Source organism: Muscardinus avellanarius (assembly GCF_963383645.1).
Source record: "Muscardinus avellanarius genome assembly, chromosome: 16".
Classification (NCBI taxonomy): domain Eukaryota; kingdom Metazoa; phylum Chordata; class Mammalia; order Rodentia; family Gliridae; genus Muscardinus; species Muscardinus avellanarius.
The window spans coordinates 2,809,334-2,827,335 of record NC_137802.1 but is presented as its reverse complement, the minus strand read 5'-3'; the positions used below and the strand labels follow the sequence as shown (position 1 = coordinate 2,827,335).

At 55.8% G+C, this 18,002-nt stretch overlaps 1 protein-coding gene across 1 annotated transcript; it reads left to right on the top strand.

The window, feature by feature from the left end:
• Positions 1–370: 370 nt before the first annotated feature.
• On the top strand, positions 371–5,493 carry MOB3A (MOB kinase activator 3A; the record flags this gene model as incomplete). Its single annotated transcript, XM_080712556.1, has 3 exons — positions 371–791; positions 4,330–4,532; positions 5,464–5,493. The coding sequence occupies 3 exons, from the start codon at positions 371–373 to the stop codon at positions 5,491–5,493; spliced, it is 654 nt and encodes a 217-aa protein (XP_080568682.1).
• Between the last annotated feature and the right edge of the window lie 12,509 nt (positions 5,494–18,002).

The following is an 18,002-nucleotide window of genomic DNA, read 5'->3' as shown; positions in this document are numbered from 1 at the left end:
AGCGCAGGGATTACAAGCGTGCACCACCGCGCCCGGCTGAACCTGCGATTCTTCTGCCTCAGCTTCCCAAGTACCTGGATGGCAAGCATGTGCCATCATGCCCAACTATTTTTCATTAGGAAACGAGGTTCGTTAAGTGGCCGAGGCTGGCCTCGAACCTGCGATCCTCCTGTCTCCGCTTCCAAGAACTGGAATGACAGGTGCGCCAGGAAGCTCCCCCACCTCGCGTGGGTCCTCAAGGTCTCCTCTTCCCGTTGCAGAGCCTGGAGAAGAGCTCAGCCTCGCCGTCCGGGTTGATCGGCCGCAGGGCCGCCCTGCCCAGGGTCCCTCCTCTGAGGCGTCCCCGGACCGAGGCGCCGCCGCCGCCGAGATGGCCAACCCCTTCCTGAAGCAGGTGTTCAACAAAGACAAGACGTTCCGGCCCAAGCGCAAGTTCGAGCCGGGCACCCAGCGCTTCGAGCTGCACAAGCGGGCGCAGGCGTCGCTGAACGCGGGGCTGGACCTGCGGCTGGCCGTGCAGCTGCCGCCGGGCGAGGAGCTCAACGACTGGGTGGCCGTGCACGTGGTGGACTTCTTCAACCGCGTCAACCTCATCTACGGCACCGTCAGCGACGGCTGCACCGAGCAGTCGTGCCCCATCATGTCCGGCGGGCCCAAGTACGAGTACCGCTGGCAGGACGAGCGCAAGTTCCGCAAGCCCACGGCGCTCTCCGCCCCCCGCTACATGGACCAGCTCATGGACTGGATCGAGCTGCAGATCAACAACGAGGATGTCTTCCCCACCAGCGTCGGTGAGCCCGCCCGCCCGCCCGCCCGCACCTTGGGCCCGCCACGCTCCTTTCGGTGTTCCGAATATTGTTTGATTTTTAGATTTTTTTTTTTTTTTTTTCAGCACTAGGAACTGAACTCAGGGGCATTCTGCCTGTGAGCAGCACCCCCAGTCCTATTTTTTATTCTTTATTTTGAAACAGAGTCTCACTGAGTTGCAAAGGGCCTCACTAAGCAGCTGAGGCTGTCCGCGAACCTGGATCCTCCTGTCTCAGCTTCCCGAATGCTGGGATTACAAGGGTGTGCCACTATGCCCAGATATTTTATTTTGTTGTATTGGTACACTGTAGTCATACGTCTTTTTTTTTTTTTTTTTTTGCAGGTCTGGGGATGGAAACCAGGGGCATTTGACCTCCGAGCTACACCCCCTGCCTTATTTATTTATTTATTTTTCTTTATTTTGAGACCGGGTCTCACTGAGTTGCAGAGGGCCTAAGTAGCTGAGGCTGTCCGCGAACTGCCATCCTCCCGGTCTCAGCCTCCCGAATGCTGGGATGACAAGCGTGCGCCAACACGCCCGGCTATACATCTTTTATGTGTGTGTGTGTGTGTGTGTGTTGTACTGGGGTTGGAACCCAGAGGCTTTTCTACCTCTGGGCTACACTCCCAGATCTACTTTATATTTTATTAGGAAACAGGCTCTCACTGAGTTGCTGAGAGCCTCACTCAGTAGCTGAGGCTGGCTTCAAACCTTCTCGATCCTCCCGCCTCAGCCTCCCAAGCGCGGGGATGACAAGCGTGGGGTACAAGATGGCGGAGGCACACACGCACACATCACTCGTTTGGCCTTCCCCAGTTCCCACCACCACCCCCCCTTCTCATGTTTGGGTTAGTGACTGACTTTGATATGTTTCCAGCCCTGATTTTCATTCTTTATTTTGAAATAATGTTTCAGCTGAGAGAGCCTCACTAAGTAGCTGAGGCTGCAAACCTGCGATCCTCCTGCCTCAGCCTCCAAGTACTGGGGTGACAAGCTGCACCCCCATGCCCAGTAGAAATACTATTTTTTTTATTTTGAAATGGGGTTTCACTAAGTTGCAAAGGGCCTAAGTAGCTGAGGCTGTCTGCGAACCTCAATTCTTCTGTCTCAGCCCCCCAGATGCTGGGATTACAAGTGTGCACCCCCACGCCCGGCTACTTTTTCTTTGCTATTCTTTTCTTTTTTCTTTCTATTTTTGTTTTTGTTTGTGTTTTGGTACTAGGAATTGAATCCAGAGGTATTCTACCTTCAAGCGACACCCCAGCCCCATTTAATTTTTTTAATTTTATTTAGCCAGGTGTGATGGCGCACACTTGTAATCCCAGCATTCGGCAGGCTGAGATAGGAGGATCACGCAGATTCAAAGCCAGCCTCAGCTACTTGGTGAGGTTTTCAGCAACTTAGTGAAACCTTGTTTCCAAATAAAGTATAAAATAGAGCCTGGCATGGTGGGCATGCTTGTAATCCCAGCATTTGGGAGGCTGAGACAGGAGGATTGCACAGATTTGAAGCCAGCCTCAACTACTTAGTGAGGCTCTCGGCAACTTAGTGAGACCCTGTTTCCAAATAAAATATGGGAGTATAGCCTGGAGGTAGAAAGCCTCTGGGTTCCACCCCCAGTACCACCAAAAAGAAAAAAAAAAACAAAGTATAAAATAGGTCTGGAAGTATAGCCGGAAGGTAGAAAAGCCCCTGGCTTCCACCCCCAATACCACACAAAAAAAAAATTTTTTTTTTAAATAGATCCAGGAGAAGCCGGGCGTGGTGGCACACACTTGTCATCCCAGAGTTCAGGAGGCTGAGACCGGAGGGTCGTGATTCGCGAACCACCTCAGCTAGTGAGGCCCTTTGCAACTCAGTGAGATCCTGTTTAAAAATAAAGAATAAAAAATTGGGCAGGGGGTGTGTCACTTGGAGGTAAAATGCCCCTGGGTTCCATCCCCAATACCGCAAAAAAAAAAAAAAAAAATTAAGCTGGGTGTAGTGACAAATACCTATACTTCCAATACTTGGGAGCTGAGACAGGTTTGAGGTCAGCCTTAGCAAGTAGTGAGACTTTCATCAAATTAGCAAGACCCTGTTTCAGAATAAAAACTAAATAAAGCCAGGCATGGTGGCACACGCTTGTAATCCCAGTATTTAAGAAGCTGAGACAGGAGAATTGCGCAGATTTGAAGCCAGCCTCAGCTACTTAATGAGGCCCTTTGCAACTCAGTGAGACCCTGTTTCAAAATATAGAATAAAAAAATAGGAGCCGGGCATGGTGGCGCACGCTTGTAATCCCAGCATTCGGGAGGCTGAGACCTGGAGGATCACGGTTCGCAGACAGCCTCAGCTACTTAGTGAGGCCCTCTGCAACTCAGTGAGACCCGGTTTCAAAATAAAGAATAAAAATAGGAGAGGGGGTGTAGCTCGGAGGTCAAATGCCCCTGAGTTCCATTCCCAGACCTGCAAAAAAAAAAAAAAAATAGGGCTGGTCAGGCCGAGCGTGGTGGCGCACGCTTGTAATCCCAGCATTCAGGAGGCAGAGACAGAGGATTGCGGTTCGCCGACAGCCTCAGCTACTTAAGTGAGGCCCCTTGCAACTCAGTGAGACCCAGTTTCAAAAATAAAGAATGAAAAATTGGGGCTGGAGGTGTCATTCAGAGCTAGAATGAAACCCCTGGGTTCTATCCCCAGTACCACAAAAATGAAAAAAAAAAAAAAAAGAAACAGCCAGGGTTTATTTATTTGTTTATTTATTTATTAATTGCGGGTCTGGAGATGGAACCCCGGGGCATTTGACCTCCGAGCTATACCCTCTACCCTATTTTTTATTCTTTATTTTGAAACAGGGTCTCGCTAAGTTGCAGAGGGCCTCACTAAGTAGCTGAGGCTGTCTGTGAACTGCAATCTTCCTGTCTCAGCCTCCCGAATGCTCGGATTACAGGCGTGTGCCACCACACCCAGCCTGGGCCAGGGTTTTAGAATGCCCTTGGGTTCAATCCCCAGTACCACACACACAAAAAAGGATGGGCTGGACATGGTGGCACAAGCCTTATTATCTCAGTACTTTGGGAGGCTAAGACAAGAGAATTGCAGGTCTAGGGCTAACCTCAGCAATCAGTGAGACCCTGTTTCCAAATAAAAAATTAAAAGGTCTGGAGATGTAGCTGAGAGGGAGAAGGCCCCTGGGTTCAGTCCCCAACCAATACTGCATAAGGAAGGAAGGAAGGAAGGGATGGATGGATGGAATGAGAAGGGGAGGGTTGTATCTCAGAAGGACACTGCCCCTGGGTTCTATCCCCATCAAAGCTACAGGAAATAAAAGACGAGCAGGGCGGGGACACAGGCTGCAGCCCTTGTCCCAGAGAAAGGGACGCAGCAGGGCCGGTGCCGGCGGCGGCGCGTGGCCGCGGCAGGTATCTGAGCCTCTCCGTTCCTGTGCCAGCGATTCCATCCACCCCGGGGCCAGGCATGTGCGGGGGAGCGGGGTCCCGGGCGAGCTGTGTCACCGGTGTCCCTTCCCTCTGCCCGGCCAGGCACGCCATTCCCCAAGAACTTCCTGCAGGCCGTGAGGAAGATCCTGTCGCGGCTCTTCCGCGTCTTCGTGCACGTGTACATCCACCACTTTGACCGCATCGCGCAGATGGGCTCCGAGGCGCACGTGAACACCTGCTACAAGCACTTCTACTACTTTGTCACCGAGTTCGGCCTCATCGACACCAAGGAGCTGGAGCCCCTGGTGAGCGGGCGGGCGGGCGCAGGGCGACCCCGACCCCCGCACCAGCTCACCTCTAGAGCTGCAGCTGCGTGGCCCTGGGCCGAGAGAGCTCTAGAAGTCACCCTGCGTTGGGAGGCCGAGACAGGAGGATCACAGGTTGGAGGACAGCCTCCGCAAGGAGAGAGACGCTGAGCAACGTAGCGAGACCCCGTTTCCAAATAAGAAAAATCGGGCTGCGGGTGTGGCTCGAAAGTAGATCGCCCCGGGTTCCATCCCCAGAGAGAGAGAGACGCACACACGCGTACACACACACACACACACACACACACACGCGCGCGCGCGATAAAAAATGAAGCTGTGCGTGGTGGCACACTCTTGTAATCCCAGTATTTGGGGGGGCTGAGACAGGAGGATCTGTGGTTTGCAGACAGCCTTAGCTACTTAGGCCCGTTGCGACTCAGTGACAATTGTTTCAAAATAAATAAAAAAATAGGGCCGGGCGTGGTGGCGCACACTAGGAATCCCATTCGGGAGGCTGAGACCGGAGGATCGCGGTTCACAGACAGCCTCAGCTACTTAGTGAGGCCCTCCGCAATTTAGTGACGCCCTGTTTCAAAATAAAAGAATAAAAATAGGCCAGGGGGGGTAGCTCGGAGGTCAAATGCCCATGGATTCCATCCCCAGACCCGCAAAAAAAAAAATAAAAAGGCCTGAGTGTATAGTTCGGAGGTTAGAATTGCCGCGGGTTCAGTCTCCAGTACCACGCACACACACCAAACCAACCAACCAAACCCCGGCTCTGGCCTGTGCCAGGTGCCGCCCCCGGCCGTCCTGGCCGTCAGTGGGTGCAGGGAAGCCCGGCTCCTGCTCGGCGCTCCCATATTGGCCCTGTGTGCGAAACATCACCTGCTGGCCGTGTGTCCGCATCTGACTCCCCGTTTGCTCTTAACAGAAGGAGATGACCGCCCGGATGTGCCACTAGGAGCCCGGGGCCCCTGCCGGACGCGTGAGACCTCCATGTCCGTCCCGAGCACCTCGGGCCCCAGGACGTGCCGGCGCCGCCCGGGGACCTTCGGGCTGTGCTCCCCGCTGGCGCCCTGGGCCTCCAGGGGAGGCCGACCGTGAGGCCCGCGGCCCTCCGTTCTCAGCAACCGGGAAAACCCACTGTGTCTGCAGACCACGCCCTCGGCCAGGAGGCCGGCGTGGCCAGCCGTGTGACCCCGCTGGACCCCCAGCCCGCGCCGCCCCAGCTTCACCTCCCCAGCCTCCCCTGGCCCACTGTGGGACCCCGCCCACTGTCCAGGCTTCCCGACCCGCCTGCCCCTCCCTGGGACCAAACGTCTCCGCCTTTGTGGGAGCTCGCGTTTTTACACGGTCTCTTGAGCCATCCTGAGAGAGAGAGAGAGAGAGAGTGTGTGTGTGTGTGTGACCAGGGATGGAACCCAGGGGCGGTCTACCTCTGAGCTGCAGCCCCAGCCTTAGTTTTTATTTAGAAATGTCTCACTATGTTCCCGAGGAGAGAGGCTGGTCTCAAACCTGTGATCCTCCTGTCTCAGCCTCCCCAGTTACTAGAGTTACAGGCGGGTCTGGGGATGGAACCCAGGGGCCTTTGATCTCCGAGCTATACCTCAACCCTATTTTTTCTTTTTTTTTTCTTTTTTTCTTTTTTTTTTTTTTTTTTTGTGGTACTGGGGTGGAACCCAGAGGCTTTCTACCTCCGGGCTATCCTCCCAGACATATTTTATACTTTATTTGGAAACAGGGTCTCACTAAGTTGCCGAGAGCCTCACTCAGTAGCTGAGGCTGGCTTCGAACCTGTGCGATCCTCCTGTCTCAGCCTCCCCAGCGCGGGGATGACAAGCGTGCGCCACCACGCCCGGCTTTTTATTCTTTATTTTGAAATGGTCTCCCTGAGTCACGGAGGGCCTAGGTAGCTGAGGCTGCCCGCGAACTGTGATCCTCTGGTCTCAGCCTCCCGAGTGCTGGGAGTGATGTTTTTAAATTGTTTTTAACCAGTTAAGTAATGAGACCCCCCAACAACGTCCCCGGTCCTTACCACCAGCCCAAGGATGGATTTCGTCCCCAGCATTAATCCCCACCTGTTCTCGTCTGCCGCCGGGTGGACCTAGCCTTGCTGCAGGTGCCTGAGAACTTTCTAGCAAAACCCTTGGTTTGTGGTGCACCCACTGGCCGAGGGCACCATCTCTCCTGCTCCCTTGAGGGTGTGAGGGGGGCGTGACCAAAGGGAGCCGCCCTCGCTCTGGGCCCCAACCCCTCACCGACCCGGCACTGGCCCCCACCACGTGAAGTTCGGGTTAATTTGGGGGCTTTGAGAGGCTGTAACTGACCAAGTGCAATTAAAACCAGTAACCCCAGTGCTTGGGAGTCTGAGGCAGGAGAACTGCAGGTCTGAGGCCGGCCTCCCCAACTTGGCAAGACCTCAGCAACGTAGTAAGACACTATCTCAGAAATACAGAGGACTGGGGTGTGGCTCGGAGTTAGTGCACCCCTGGGTCCAATCCCTAAAACCCCAAAGTAAAAGTGTTACTGGCCAAGCCCGGAGCCCCAGGACCCACCCTCAGCCCTGGCAAATGCCACCTGGGTCTCCCGGGGCCCTGGGGCCCTGGGGCGAGGACGCAGACCTGGCCCCGCGGGACTCTGGAAGCCACCCCTGGCCGACTGCAGCCAGGCGCCGGGCCACTGTCCCCGGACACCGCCGTCCCAGTGGCCACCGCAGCCCCCCGGGCAAAGCGCACAGTTGGGGCGGTTCCTGCCCTGAACCCCCTCCCGTCCTACCCCTGAGGAGCCCCCTCCCGACCCAGGTGCAGCGGGACAGCAGAATAAATGGGTACATTGTCATTTTGGTAACCAGGGCTGCTGGTGTCCTTTGAGTTCCCAGCCTGAGGGCGGGGCCGGGAAGTGTCACTGTGGCCGCGGGGCCCAGGGCGTGGAGGTGGGAGGCGCTGTAAAGTTACCTCCCGGAGATGAAGGTGTGAAGTCAGCCTGATGAGCCTGAGGCCGAGACAGGAGGATCTCAGTTCGCGGCCAGCCTCAGCATCCTTGTGAGGCCCCCTGCGACTAGGTGAGACCGTGTTTCGAAATTAAATTAAAAAAAATTTTTTTGGTGGTACTGGGGGTGGAACCCAGGGGCCTTCTACCTCCGGGCTATACTTCCAGACCTATTTTGTATTTTATTTGGAAACAGGGTCTCACTGAGTTGCTGAGAGCCTCACTAAGTAGCTGAGGCTGGCTTCGAACCCGCGCGATCCTCCTGTCTCAGCCTCCCAAGCGCGGGGATGACAAGTGTCCGCCTCCACGCCCGGCTACATATTATTTGTATGTGAAGAGCAGATGAAGGGGCCACTTTTGGTGTAAAAGGCCATGGCTCCAGGGCCTAGCAGGGTAGGTCCCCTGTGCAGCTCTGCAGGGGCCTGAGGGGTGGGAGGCCGGCTTCCAGCTACCGGCTCCTGCTGCGCTCCACCTTCCTGACACCAGAGGGCGCCACGGTCCCGGGAAGGGCGCCCCCAGATCTCACAGGCACCACTGGAATCCTCAGAGCCCCCCCCCCTCCTTACTGGGGATGGAACCCAGGGGCATGCTACCTCCAAGCTACACCCCCAGCCCTATTGTATTCTTTATTTTGAAACAGGGTCTCACTGTATTGCACAGGGCCTCACTAAGTAGCTGAGGCTGTCCTCAAACATGATCCTCCTGTCTCAGCCTCCTGAATGCTGGGATTACAAGCGTAGGCCACCACAGCCGGCTTATTCTTTATTCTTTTTTGTTGTTGTTGTTTTGTGGTACTGGGGATGGAACCCAGGGACTTTCTACCTCTAGGCTAGACTCCCAGACCTATCTTTCTAATATTTTGTTTGGAAACAGGGTCTCACTAAGTAGCTGAGGCTGGCTTTGAACCTGCATTATCCTTCTGTCTCAGCCTCCCAAACACTGGGATTAAAAGTGTGAGCCACCATGCCCAGCCTATTCTTTATTTTGAAATAGCGTCTCAGTAAGTCTGAGGCTGGCCTCGAACCTGTGATCCTCCTGTCTCAACCTCCAAAGTACTGGGATTATAGTCATGTATCAACACACCCGGCTTCCTCCAAAACCTGTTTTTTTTTTTTTTTTTTGGTGGTACTGGGGTTCCTGGAAGCCCTTCTTCCTCCGGGCTACACTCCCAGACCTATTTTTTTTATATTTTTGAAACAGGGTCTCTTACGCCAGCATGGCTGGCTTCGAACCTGCGCGATCCTCCTGTCTCCGCCTCCCAAGCGCGGGGATTACAAGCGTGCGCCACCACGCCTGGCTAAAACCTGTTTTTTATATTTTACTTTGGAATAGAAGGTAAGAAACTAAGTTTTTTGTGTCCTTGGTGAGGGTCATATTTATCCTTGTTGTTGTTGTTATTGTGTTTTTTGTTTTTTGTTTGGTGGTACTGGGGTGGAACCCAGAGGCTTTCTACTTCCGGGCTATACTCCCTGACCCATTTTATTTTATATTTTACTTTGGAACAGCATCTCACTAAGGTGTCCAGGGCCTTGCAAAGTAGCTGAGGCGGGTCTGGAACCTGAGCTCCTCCTATCTCAGCCTCTCAAGTACTGGGATTGCAGGTGTGCGCCACTGTGCCAGGCTGCCCGGCCTGTGCATGGGGCATGCCCTGTTGATAGGCCCCAGTTCCAAGACACTGGGTGCCTCCATCCTTGTTTTTTGTTTTGTTTTTGTGGTACTGGGGATTAAACCCACGAGCATTCTACCTCTGAGCTAAACTCCCACCGTATTTTTACTTTCAAACGGGTTGGGGGAGTCTTACTAGGTTGCTGAGAGCCTCACTAAATTGCTGAGGCTGACCTTGAACCTGTGAGCCTCCTGTCTCAACCTCCCAAGTACCGGGATGACAGGTGTGCCCCACCTCGCGGGGCTCTGTCTGTCCTTGGCAGCTCCCTCTGTTGGCGCCTGGGGACGGCATGTCCAGCGCGGGTGTTTGTGACAGCCGTTGACTCTGTACTTGCCCTGACCCCGAGGTGCTGTCCCCCAGGGGCGTGGCCCGCGTTCCTAGATATTTCTGGGGCTACTGCCTTCTTTCAAAGCCAGTCAGCAGATGGAAAACAACCCAGCTGACGAGGCCGGCCGCCTGCCCGCCCGCCGCCGCCCTGGACAGGGCCAGTCCTCCTGGGAAAGTCGCCGGGAGCCGCCCCTGGGTCCCCAGGCGCCCGTCCCAGCTTCCTCCCCAGGACTTGTTTGAAAGCAGAGGACGGGGCTCAGGGCGGGTATCCTGTCCCCTCCACAGGCCCCCATGCTGATTCACCAAGTTGCTAGAAATGTCTGTGGGGCCGGGCGCCGGCTGCTGCCCCGGTCCTGACCTCAGCATGTGACTAGGCTGGCCGCGGCCAGGGCCCTGGAGGGCCATGATGGGTGCCACAGACGTCCCCAGCCCCGCAGCCTGTGTTCCTCGCTGTCTGGCCACCTGCTCCCTCGGGGAAGGCTGCCACTGGAAGCCCGCCGGGGTTCCTCCTGCCCACCGATGCCCGGGAGCGAGACATGAATTACAGAAGCCAGCAAGGCGTGCGGGCGGACGCGGCGGGAGGCTCGGGGGATGTGGGCAGGTCAGCAGGCTGGCTCTTGGGTGAGAGACACAGTCCCACCGCACACAACTGTCCCTACCAGCTGTCTTCCCAAGTGCAGCCCTGACCACTCCACCTCCCCACCAAAGCCAAGCCTGCTGCCACACGCTTGTAAACCCAGGACGGAGAGGCTGAGGCAGGAGGATCGCGGTTCTCAGACAGCCTCAGCTACTTAGTGAGGCCCTCTGCAACTCGGTGAGACATGGTTTTAAAATAAAAAATAGGGCAGGGGGTTTAGCTCGGAGGTCGAATGTGCCTGGGTTCCAAACCCAGACCCGCAAAAATAAATAAATAAATAAATAAATAAATAGCTTAGAGACAGAACACTTCTGGGTTCAATCCTCAGTTCCACACAAAAATTAGTAAGTAAGTAAATAAATAAGTAAATAAATAGGGCACCTGCTGCCCGGAGGGCGGGTATGTCACAGCACAGCAGGTGAGTTTCTAGCCCCAGATTAGTGCAGAGGGCTGGGCAGTTCCTGGGTCAGAGATGTGACCCTCACAAGTGCCTGGGAGAGGCAGGCAGTGTGCATCAGCCTGGCCACCAAAAAGGCAGGGAGCAGCCAGGCTGGCAACCTGTCATGGACAGTGGAGCCCGGTGCCCTGGCCTTCACCCGGATCAGCAGGGGCGAGCTTGCCTCAGTTTCCCATGGTAGCCGCAGGAGGTTGGTCCGAGGTGGGTCCGATCATACAGACATAGGCTGGTCTCTGCCAGCTGAGACCATCCCGTGCAGCCCGCAGGAGTTAAAGGAACAAGAGAGGTGGAGTGCAGCTCAGGGCTCCATCACTTGTCCAGTGTGTGTGAAACCCTGGCTTCCACCTGCAGCACTGCAGAGCACATACACAATAAATAAAGGAACGCTGGGCCTGGTGGCGCACGCTTGTCATCCCAGCATTCAGGAGGCTGAGACCGGAGGATCGCGGTTCGAAGACAGCCTCAGCTACGTAGTGAGGCCCTCTGCAACTCAGGGAGACCCTGTTTCAAAATAAAGAATAAAGCCGGGCGTGGTGGCGCACGCTTGTAATCCCCGCGCTTGGGAGGCGGAGACAGGAGGATCGCGCTGGTTCGCAGCCAGCCTCGCTGGTTTAAGAGACTCTGTTTCCACATAAAAATGTTAAAAAATAGGTCTGGGAGTGTAGCCCGTGGGAGTGTATCCCGGAGGTAGAAGGGCTTCCAGGAACCCCAGTACCACCAAAAATAAATAAATAAATAAAAAATAAGGCAGGGGGTGTAGCTCGGAGGTAGAATGCCCCTGGGATTCACCCCCAGTACTGGAGGAAAAAAAAAAAAGAATTTGCCACTCAGTAAGATCCTGTTTCAAAATAAAGAATAAAAAATAGGGCTAGGGGTGTAACTCGGAGGTAGAATGCGCCTGGGTTCCATCCCCAGTACCGCAAAAAAAAGAAAAAATAAAAAGTAGGGCTGGAGGTATAACTCGGAGATAGAATGCCCCTGGATTCAATCTCCAGTACCGCAAATAAAAAAAGAGAGAGAGAGAGAGAGAAAGAAAAATAAAGTCCCTGAGTTCACCTCAGTACCACAAAATAAAAAAAAAGATGCTCTGCGCGGCTCCGAGCCTCGACGACAACCATCTGATTGGCCAGGCTACAGTCTGGCCACGCCCTTCTCATTAGGTATGTGGAATCCTATTGGTCCAGCGGTGGACCCCGCCTCTCGGGCACTCAAAGCCCGGAAGTCCCGCGGGTTCGCTGACGCAAACGCGTCGTCGTGGCAACCACTCCCCGCCCCTGAGGCGGAGAGGAGCGGGCTCTCGGGGCAGAGCGCGGGCGGGACCCCGCAGCCTGGGGTGTCGCCTTCCTCCGCTCCCCATCGCCCCAGGGCAGAGGGTGAGGGGCGCCCCAGAGGCCGGCCTGCCGGAGAAGGGCGCAGAGGGGCTGAGACGGCACGCCACAGCGGGCGCCCAGGCGGCCGGCCGCCCCAGGATCGGGCTGCAGCACGGCGGAGCCCCCAGGTCCAGGCGCCTGGCCCCCCAGCGCCCCTTCCCCAGCCCTGTTAGCGATGGGGACCTGGGCTGGAGGCCTGGCCGCCTCCTGGCAGCTGGCCGGACCTGCCTCGCCTTCCTCCTCTGTGCGGTTGGGAGTGGGGGGCGCCAAGCATTCGGGCCTGGATGGGTCTTAAATGGCCGCTGCGAGCTCAGTCGGAGGCTGGCAGAGACGGTCCCCTCCCGAGGCGCCAGGGGGAATCCGCAACCCGCCGCTGGCCGCTCCAGCAGGATCCATCTGCGGCCCTGCCTCCGCGCCAGCCGCTTCCTCTCTCTGACCTTTCCTGCCTCTGATTTTGTGTGTGCGAGCATGCATGATGTACTAAGGCTTGAACCCAGAGGCACTCTGCCCCCAGCCCCTTTTCATAATATTTATTTATTTATTCAGTACTGGGGATGGAACCCAGTGGCATTCGACCTCCAAGCTACACCCCTGCACTATTTTTTATTCCTTATTTTGTTTTTTTCGATACTGGGAATGGAACCCAGGGGCATTCTACCTCTGAGCTACACACCCAGCCCTTTTTTTTTTTTTTGTGAGTTTGGGGATGGGACCCAGGGGCATTCGACCTCCGAGCTACACCCCCTGCCCTATTTTTTATTCTTTATTCTGAAACCGGGTCTCATTGAGTTGCAGAGGGCCTCAGTCTCTGAGGCTGCCCCGCGAACCGCGATTCTCCGGTCTCAGCCTCCCTTGGGTTGGGATTACAAGCCTGCGCCACCGCGCCAGGCCTTTTTATTCTTTATTTTGAAACAAGGTCTCACTGAGTTGCAGAGGGCCTCACTAAGTACCCCAGGCTGGCCATGAACCACCATCCTCCTGTCTCAGCCTCCCAAATACGGGGATTACAAGCGCTCTTGGCTTCTCAGGGTTCTTTACAATCCCATCTGCAGAGTCCCTTTTGCTGTGGAAGGCGCCATGGTCAAGCTCCCTGAAAGCCCTGCTCCTAACTAGGGGCTCTGCTACCAATCGCATGGGACTGGGTGACGGAGACCCTCTTGTTCACCCCAGAGTCACCCTGGCGTCCTCTGGGTCCCGTCAGAGGACAAGAACTCTCAGAAGAAGAGACTACAGGAAGCCCAGCCAGAAGCAGGACCCTGGTCCTCTGTCCCTGGAGTGGCGCGGTGGGTGAGCCCCGGGCTGGGTCAGCTCTGCTCAGCCGCAGGGCCCTGGCCGCCGGCCTCCTTTGGGGATTCTGCTTTGGGGATTCTGCGGTGACTGCCCCCAAGGAAGCAGGCTGCCTAGCGCTACGGGGGTCACTGCAGGGCAGAGTCCAGCCCTGCTGCTCCAGCTCCAGGCTGGGCACACCCGCCCCAACCTCTCCCCACCCCGGGGCACGGGACGGCGGCTTGGCTCAGTCCCACCACTAGAACGGAGCCTTGAGTCACCAGCAGGAAGGGGCACTTGCCGACACTTGCATCAGACAGCTCCAGAGCCAGCTGAGGCTGGCTGCAAACCTGCCACCCTCCTGTCTCAGCCTCCCATAACACCGAGATTACAAGCGTGCACCACCACACCTGCCTTGCTTTTACTTTTATTTATTTTCTTTCTTTTTGTGTGTGTATGTGTGCGGTGCTGGAGATTTAACCCAGGGGCATTCTACCTATAGGTATTTACCTCTGAGCTACACCCCAGCCCTACTTTGTATTCTTTATTTTTGAAATAGGGTCTCACTGAGTTGCAAAGGGCCTAAGTAGCTGAGGCTTTCTGTGAACCGCAATCCTCCTGTCTCAGCCTCCCAAATACTGGGATTACAAGCATGCATCACCATGCCCAACCTATTTTTTATTTTTATTATTATTATTATTTTTTTTTTTTTTGCGGTACTGGGGATGGGATCCAGGAGCATTCTACCTCCAAGCTACACCCCCCAGCCCTATTCTGAAACAGGGTCTCACCGAGTTGCAAACTGCCTCATTAAGTAGCTGAGGCTGTCCGCGAACCTGGTCCTCCTGTATCAGACTTGAAACTCTGTTTAAAAAATAATAATTTAGCCGGGCGTGGTGGCGCACGCTTGTAATCCCCGCGCTTGGGAGGCTGAGACAGGAGGATCGCACAGGTTCGAAGCCAGCCTCAGCTACTTAGTGAGGCTCTCAGCAACTTAGTGAGACCCTGTTTCCAAATAAAATATAAAAATGGGTCTGGGAGTATAGCCCGAAAGTAGAAAGCCTCTGGGTTCCACCCCAGTACCACCAAAAAATTAGAAAAAATAATAATAGTAATTTAGCCGGGCGTGGCGGCGCACGCTTGTAAACCCAGCATTTGGGAGGATCGCGGTTCGCTGACAGCCTCAGCTACTTAGTGAGGCCCTCTGCAACTCTGTGAGACCCGGTTTCAAAATAAAGAATAAAAAATAGGGCAGGGGCTGTAGCTCGGAGGTCGAATGCCCCTGGGTTCCATCCCCAGACCCGCAAATAATATTAAAATAATAATAATAATAATAATAATAATAATAATAATTAGAGCTGGGGATGTAACTCGAGGGTAGAATGCCCCTGGGTTCAATACCCAGTACCACCAAAAAATAATGAAAAATAGGACTGGGTTTGACCTTGAGTTAAAGCCCCAGTTCCACCAGAAAAAAAGAGGGGGAGCTAGGAGTGTACTGGGAGTTATAATGCCCCTGGATTCAATCCCTCAATCCTCAAAAAACAAAAACAAAAAAAATTTTTCTGAGGCTGACCTCCAATAGGCGATGCTCCTGTCTCAGCCTCCCTAGCACCGAGGTTACCAGCGTGCACCACCACGCCCGGCTCCAGACACACTCACTCTTGTACACTCCAAGTGTCCATGAGCGTAGGACCCCGCTTGGCTAGAGTGTCCAGGGACCTAAGTGCACCCCACGCAGGACCCATCCCTTGGGGCGGACAGGCTAATGACTCCAGAGACAGGCCAGAGTCCCCGAGTCCCGCAGCCTGGGACAGTGGAGGTCCTGGCCGTCCCCCCAGCGCGCATGCGCAGAGCCTCGTGTGGCTCACCCCCTCCCCTGACCGGCCCCCGCGCGCATGCGCAGAATCTCCTGCTGCTCACCCCTTCCCCCGCCCTACCCTGGCCGGCCCCGCGCGCATGCGCAAGGCCTCCGGCCGCTCACCCACCCCCCTCTACCCTGGGCGGTCTGTCCTGCGGCTTCCTCGCCCGCTCCCTGTTTACCAGCCAGACTCAGAGCTGTCCGGCGCCCTGGGCCTCCCAGGTGGAGGGCTGGTGTCCAGGCCAGCAGCGAGGCCCGGCGTCCCCCCGCCGGCTCTGCACGGCCCGCAGGGGTTCGAGCCCCCAGTGCCCGGGTGGGGGCGGCGGGAAGCTGGGGCCGGGCCACGGAGGCCACCTGGGCAGACCGGCCAGGGCGAGAGACGGGCAGGGCCCAGGGAGAGGATCCCCCCAAAACCCCAGGGGAGGGAGGCGGCCTCCATGGAAGTCTCGGCCTGGGGGGCACCGGCCGGCCTGAGGGCACAGGGCCGCAAGGAGGGAAGACAAACAGGAACCGGGGCCGGCCGCAGGCGGGGCGGCGGTGCCAGCATCCTGCCTCTGTTGGCCGGATTCCCGGGCTCCGGGGCTGCCCCTTCTGCTCCCTCCTCCCCCCACCTCCCCTTGGTGCGCTTCCCCTCCTCCAGCCCCCACCTCGCATCCTCCCGTCTCACCACCTACAAACCCACACCTGAGGGTGCAGAGGCCCCCAGCCCTCCCTGGGTTCCCACATCCCCGCCCGCCCCAGCCACCTGCCACCTTGAGTACCACCAGTCAGCCTGGGCCAGGAGGGAGGAGGTGGAGGAGGCGGGACCTGGCGGGAGCTGGGGCTTGTCACCCCCAGACCTCCATCGAGGCTCAGTCCCGGTTTCCTGAGCCCAGCTTTGGCCTCTCCTGGCTCAAAGTCCTGGGGTCTCCTCTCTGCAGGCAGGGTTGGGGCTGGGCCCTGCGCCTCTTGGGTTTCCCAGGCAGGCTCGCCTCCTGTTGCTTCTCCCCTGGGCTGCCCCTGCGCCCGCATCATAATCTGGGGCAAGTGAAAGGTGACCCTTCCCCTCCCCCTGCCTCCCATCTCTGGGTGCACTACTGGCAGATGGGGGGTGGGAACACACAGGAGGAGGTCATGTGGATGGGACCCCCATCCACCCAAACCAGGTGGAGCCCAGGGGCATTCTACCTTTGAGCTACACCCCCAGCCCAATTTTTTATTCTTTATTTTGAAACAAGGTCTCACTGATTTGCAGAGGGCTTCACTTAGTAGCTGAGGCTGTCCGCAAACTGTGATCCTCCCGTCTCAGCCTCCCAAATGCTGGGATTACAAGCGTGCGCCACCACGCCCAGTTCCTATTTCATATTTTATTTGGAAACAGGGTCTCACTAAGTTGAGGAGGGCCTCAGTAAGTAGCTGAGGCTGTCTGCGAACCGCGACCCTACTGTCTCAGCCTCCTGAATGCTGGGATTACAAGCACGTGCCACCAAGCCCGGCTTTTTAATTCTTTATTTTGCAACAGGGTCTCACTGAGTTGCAAAGGGCCTAAGTAGCTGAGGCTGGCCGTGAACCACGATCTTTCTGTCTCAGCCTCCAGAACACTGGGATTACAGGCATGCACCACCATGCCCTGCTTTCTTTTCTTTTTATGGGGGGATTGGGTCATGCTAAATTGCTAAATTGTAATATCAGTACTTGGGAGGCTGAAACAGGAGGATTGCAGGGTTTCAGCCAGCCTCAGCTACTTAGGCTCTCTGCAACTTAGTGAGACCCTGTTTCAGAAGAAGAAATAAAAAAAAAAAAAAATAGGGCTGGAAAAGTTGCCCTTTGCAACTCTGTGAGACCTTATTTCAAAATAAAGAATGAGCTGGGTGTAATAGCGTACACTTGTAATCCCAGCATTTGGGACGCTGAGACAGGAGGATCGCAGTTCTTTGACAGCCTCAGGTAGTACTTAGTGAGACCCTTTGCAACTCAGTGAGACTCTGTTTCAAAATAAAAGAATAAAAAATGGGGCTGGGTGTGTAGCTCACAGGTAGAATGCCCCTGTGTTCCATCCCCAGCACCACACACACAAATAAATAGATAGATAAATAAAATCGCTAAGGCTCTTTGTTCTCCAACCTGTGATCCTTGTGTCTCACCTTCCCGAGGACCTGGATCGCAGGTATGTGCCACTGTGCCCGTTTGAATATCTATCCTTAAACCACCCAGTGTGGGGACCTTTATTACTGCAACCCCAGGAAGCTGACACAATCCCTGCGCAAATGCACACTGAGCCTGTATCCTGGACATCCATACTCTCCCAGAAGTGACCTTTGGACGAAGGAAGCAGCCTCCCCATAACCTCTTCTATATCCCTTCTTCTATATCCCTTCCCCTAGGCACCGGGAGCCATACACACAGAGGCAGGGAAGATGGGGATCCCGGTTGTCCGGCCCTCTAATGCTCATCTCCAGAACCCATGCTGCAAGCTGACTGGGGAGCTCCCTGCAGGACCCTCCCCAAGCCCAGGGGTCGGAGGGTGGGGGGTGCTGAGGCTGCTCTGCCAGCCTCCCTCCGGGGCTTTGAGCGTAGCAGGTGAACAGAGGCACCCCAGTAGAGAAGGGGCCCAATCAACTTCAGGGGAGTGGGAGTCCATCTCCTCTGAGCTCCAGGCCTGGGCCCAACAGGCACTGTAGCAATGAAGTGGGAAGCTTCTGGAAAGATAAGCTGGGGTCTGTCCACACAGATCAAAGAAGCCCCTCTGCGCCCACAGCAGGGGTCTCGGGCAGGTACTGCTAGGGTGTAGGAGGGGCCGATTCTATCCAGGCCTGGTTCCAGGCACCAGAACCTCCCATCTTGGTCACCCCCACCCCAGGGGCTCCGACAAGCTACGCGTTGTTGCTCTACATGGCGCCAGACTGAAATAACCGGCTC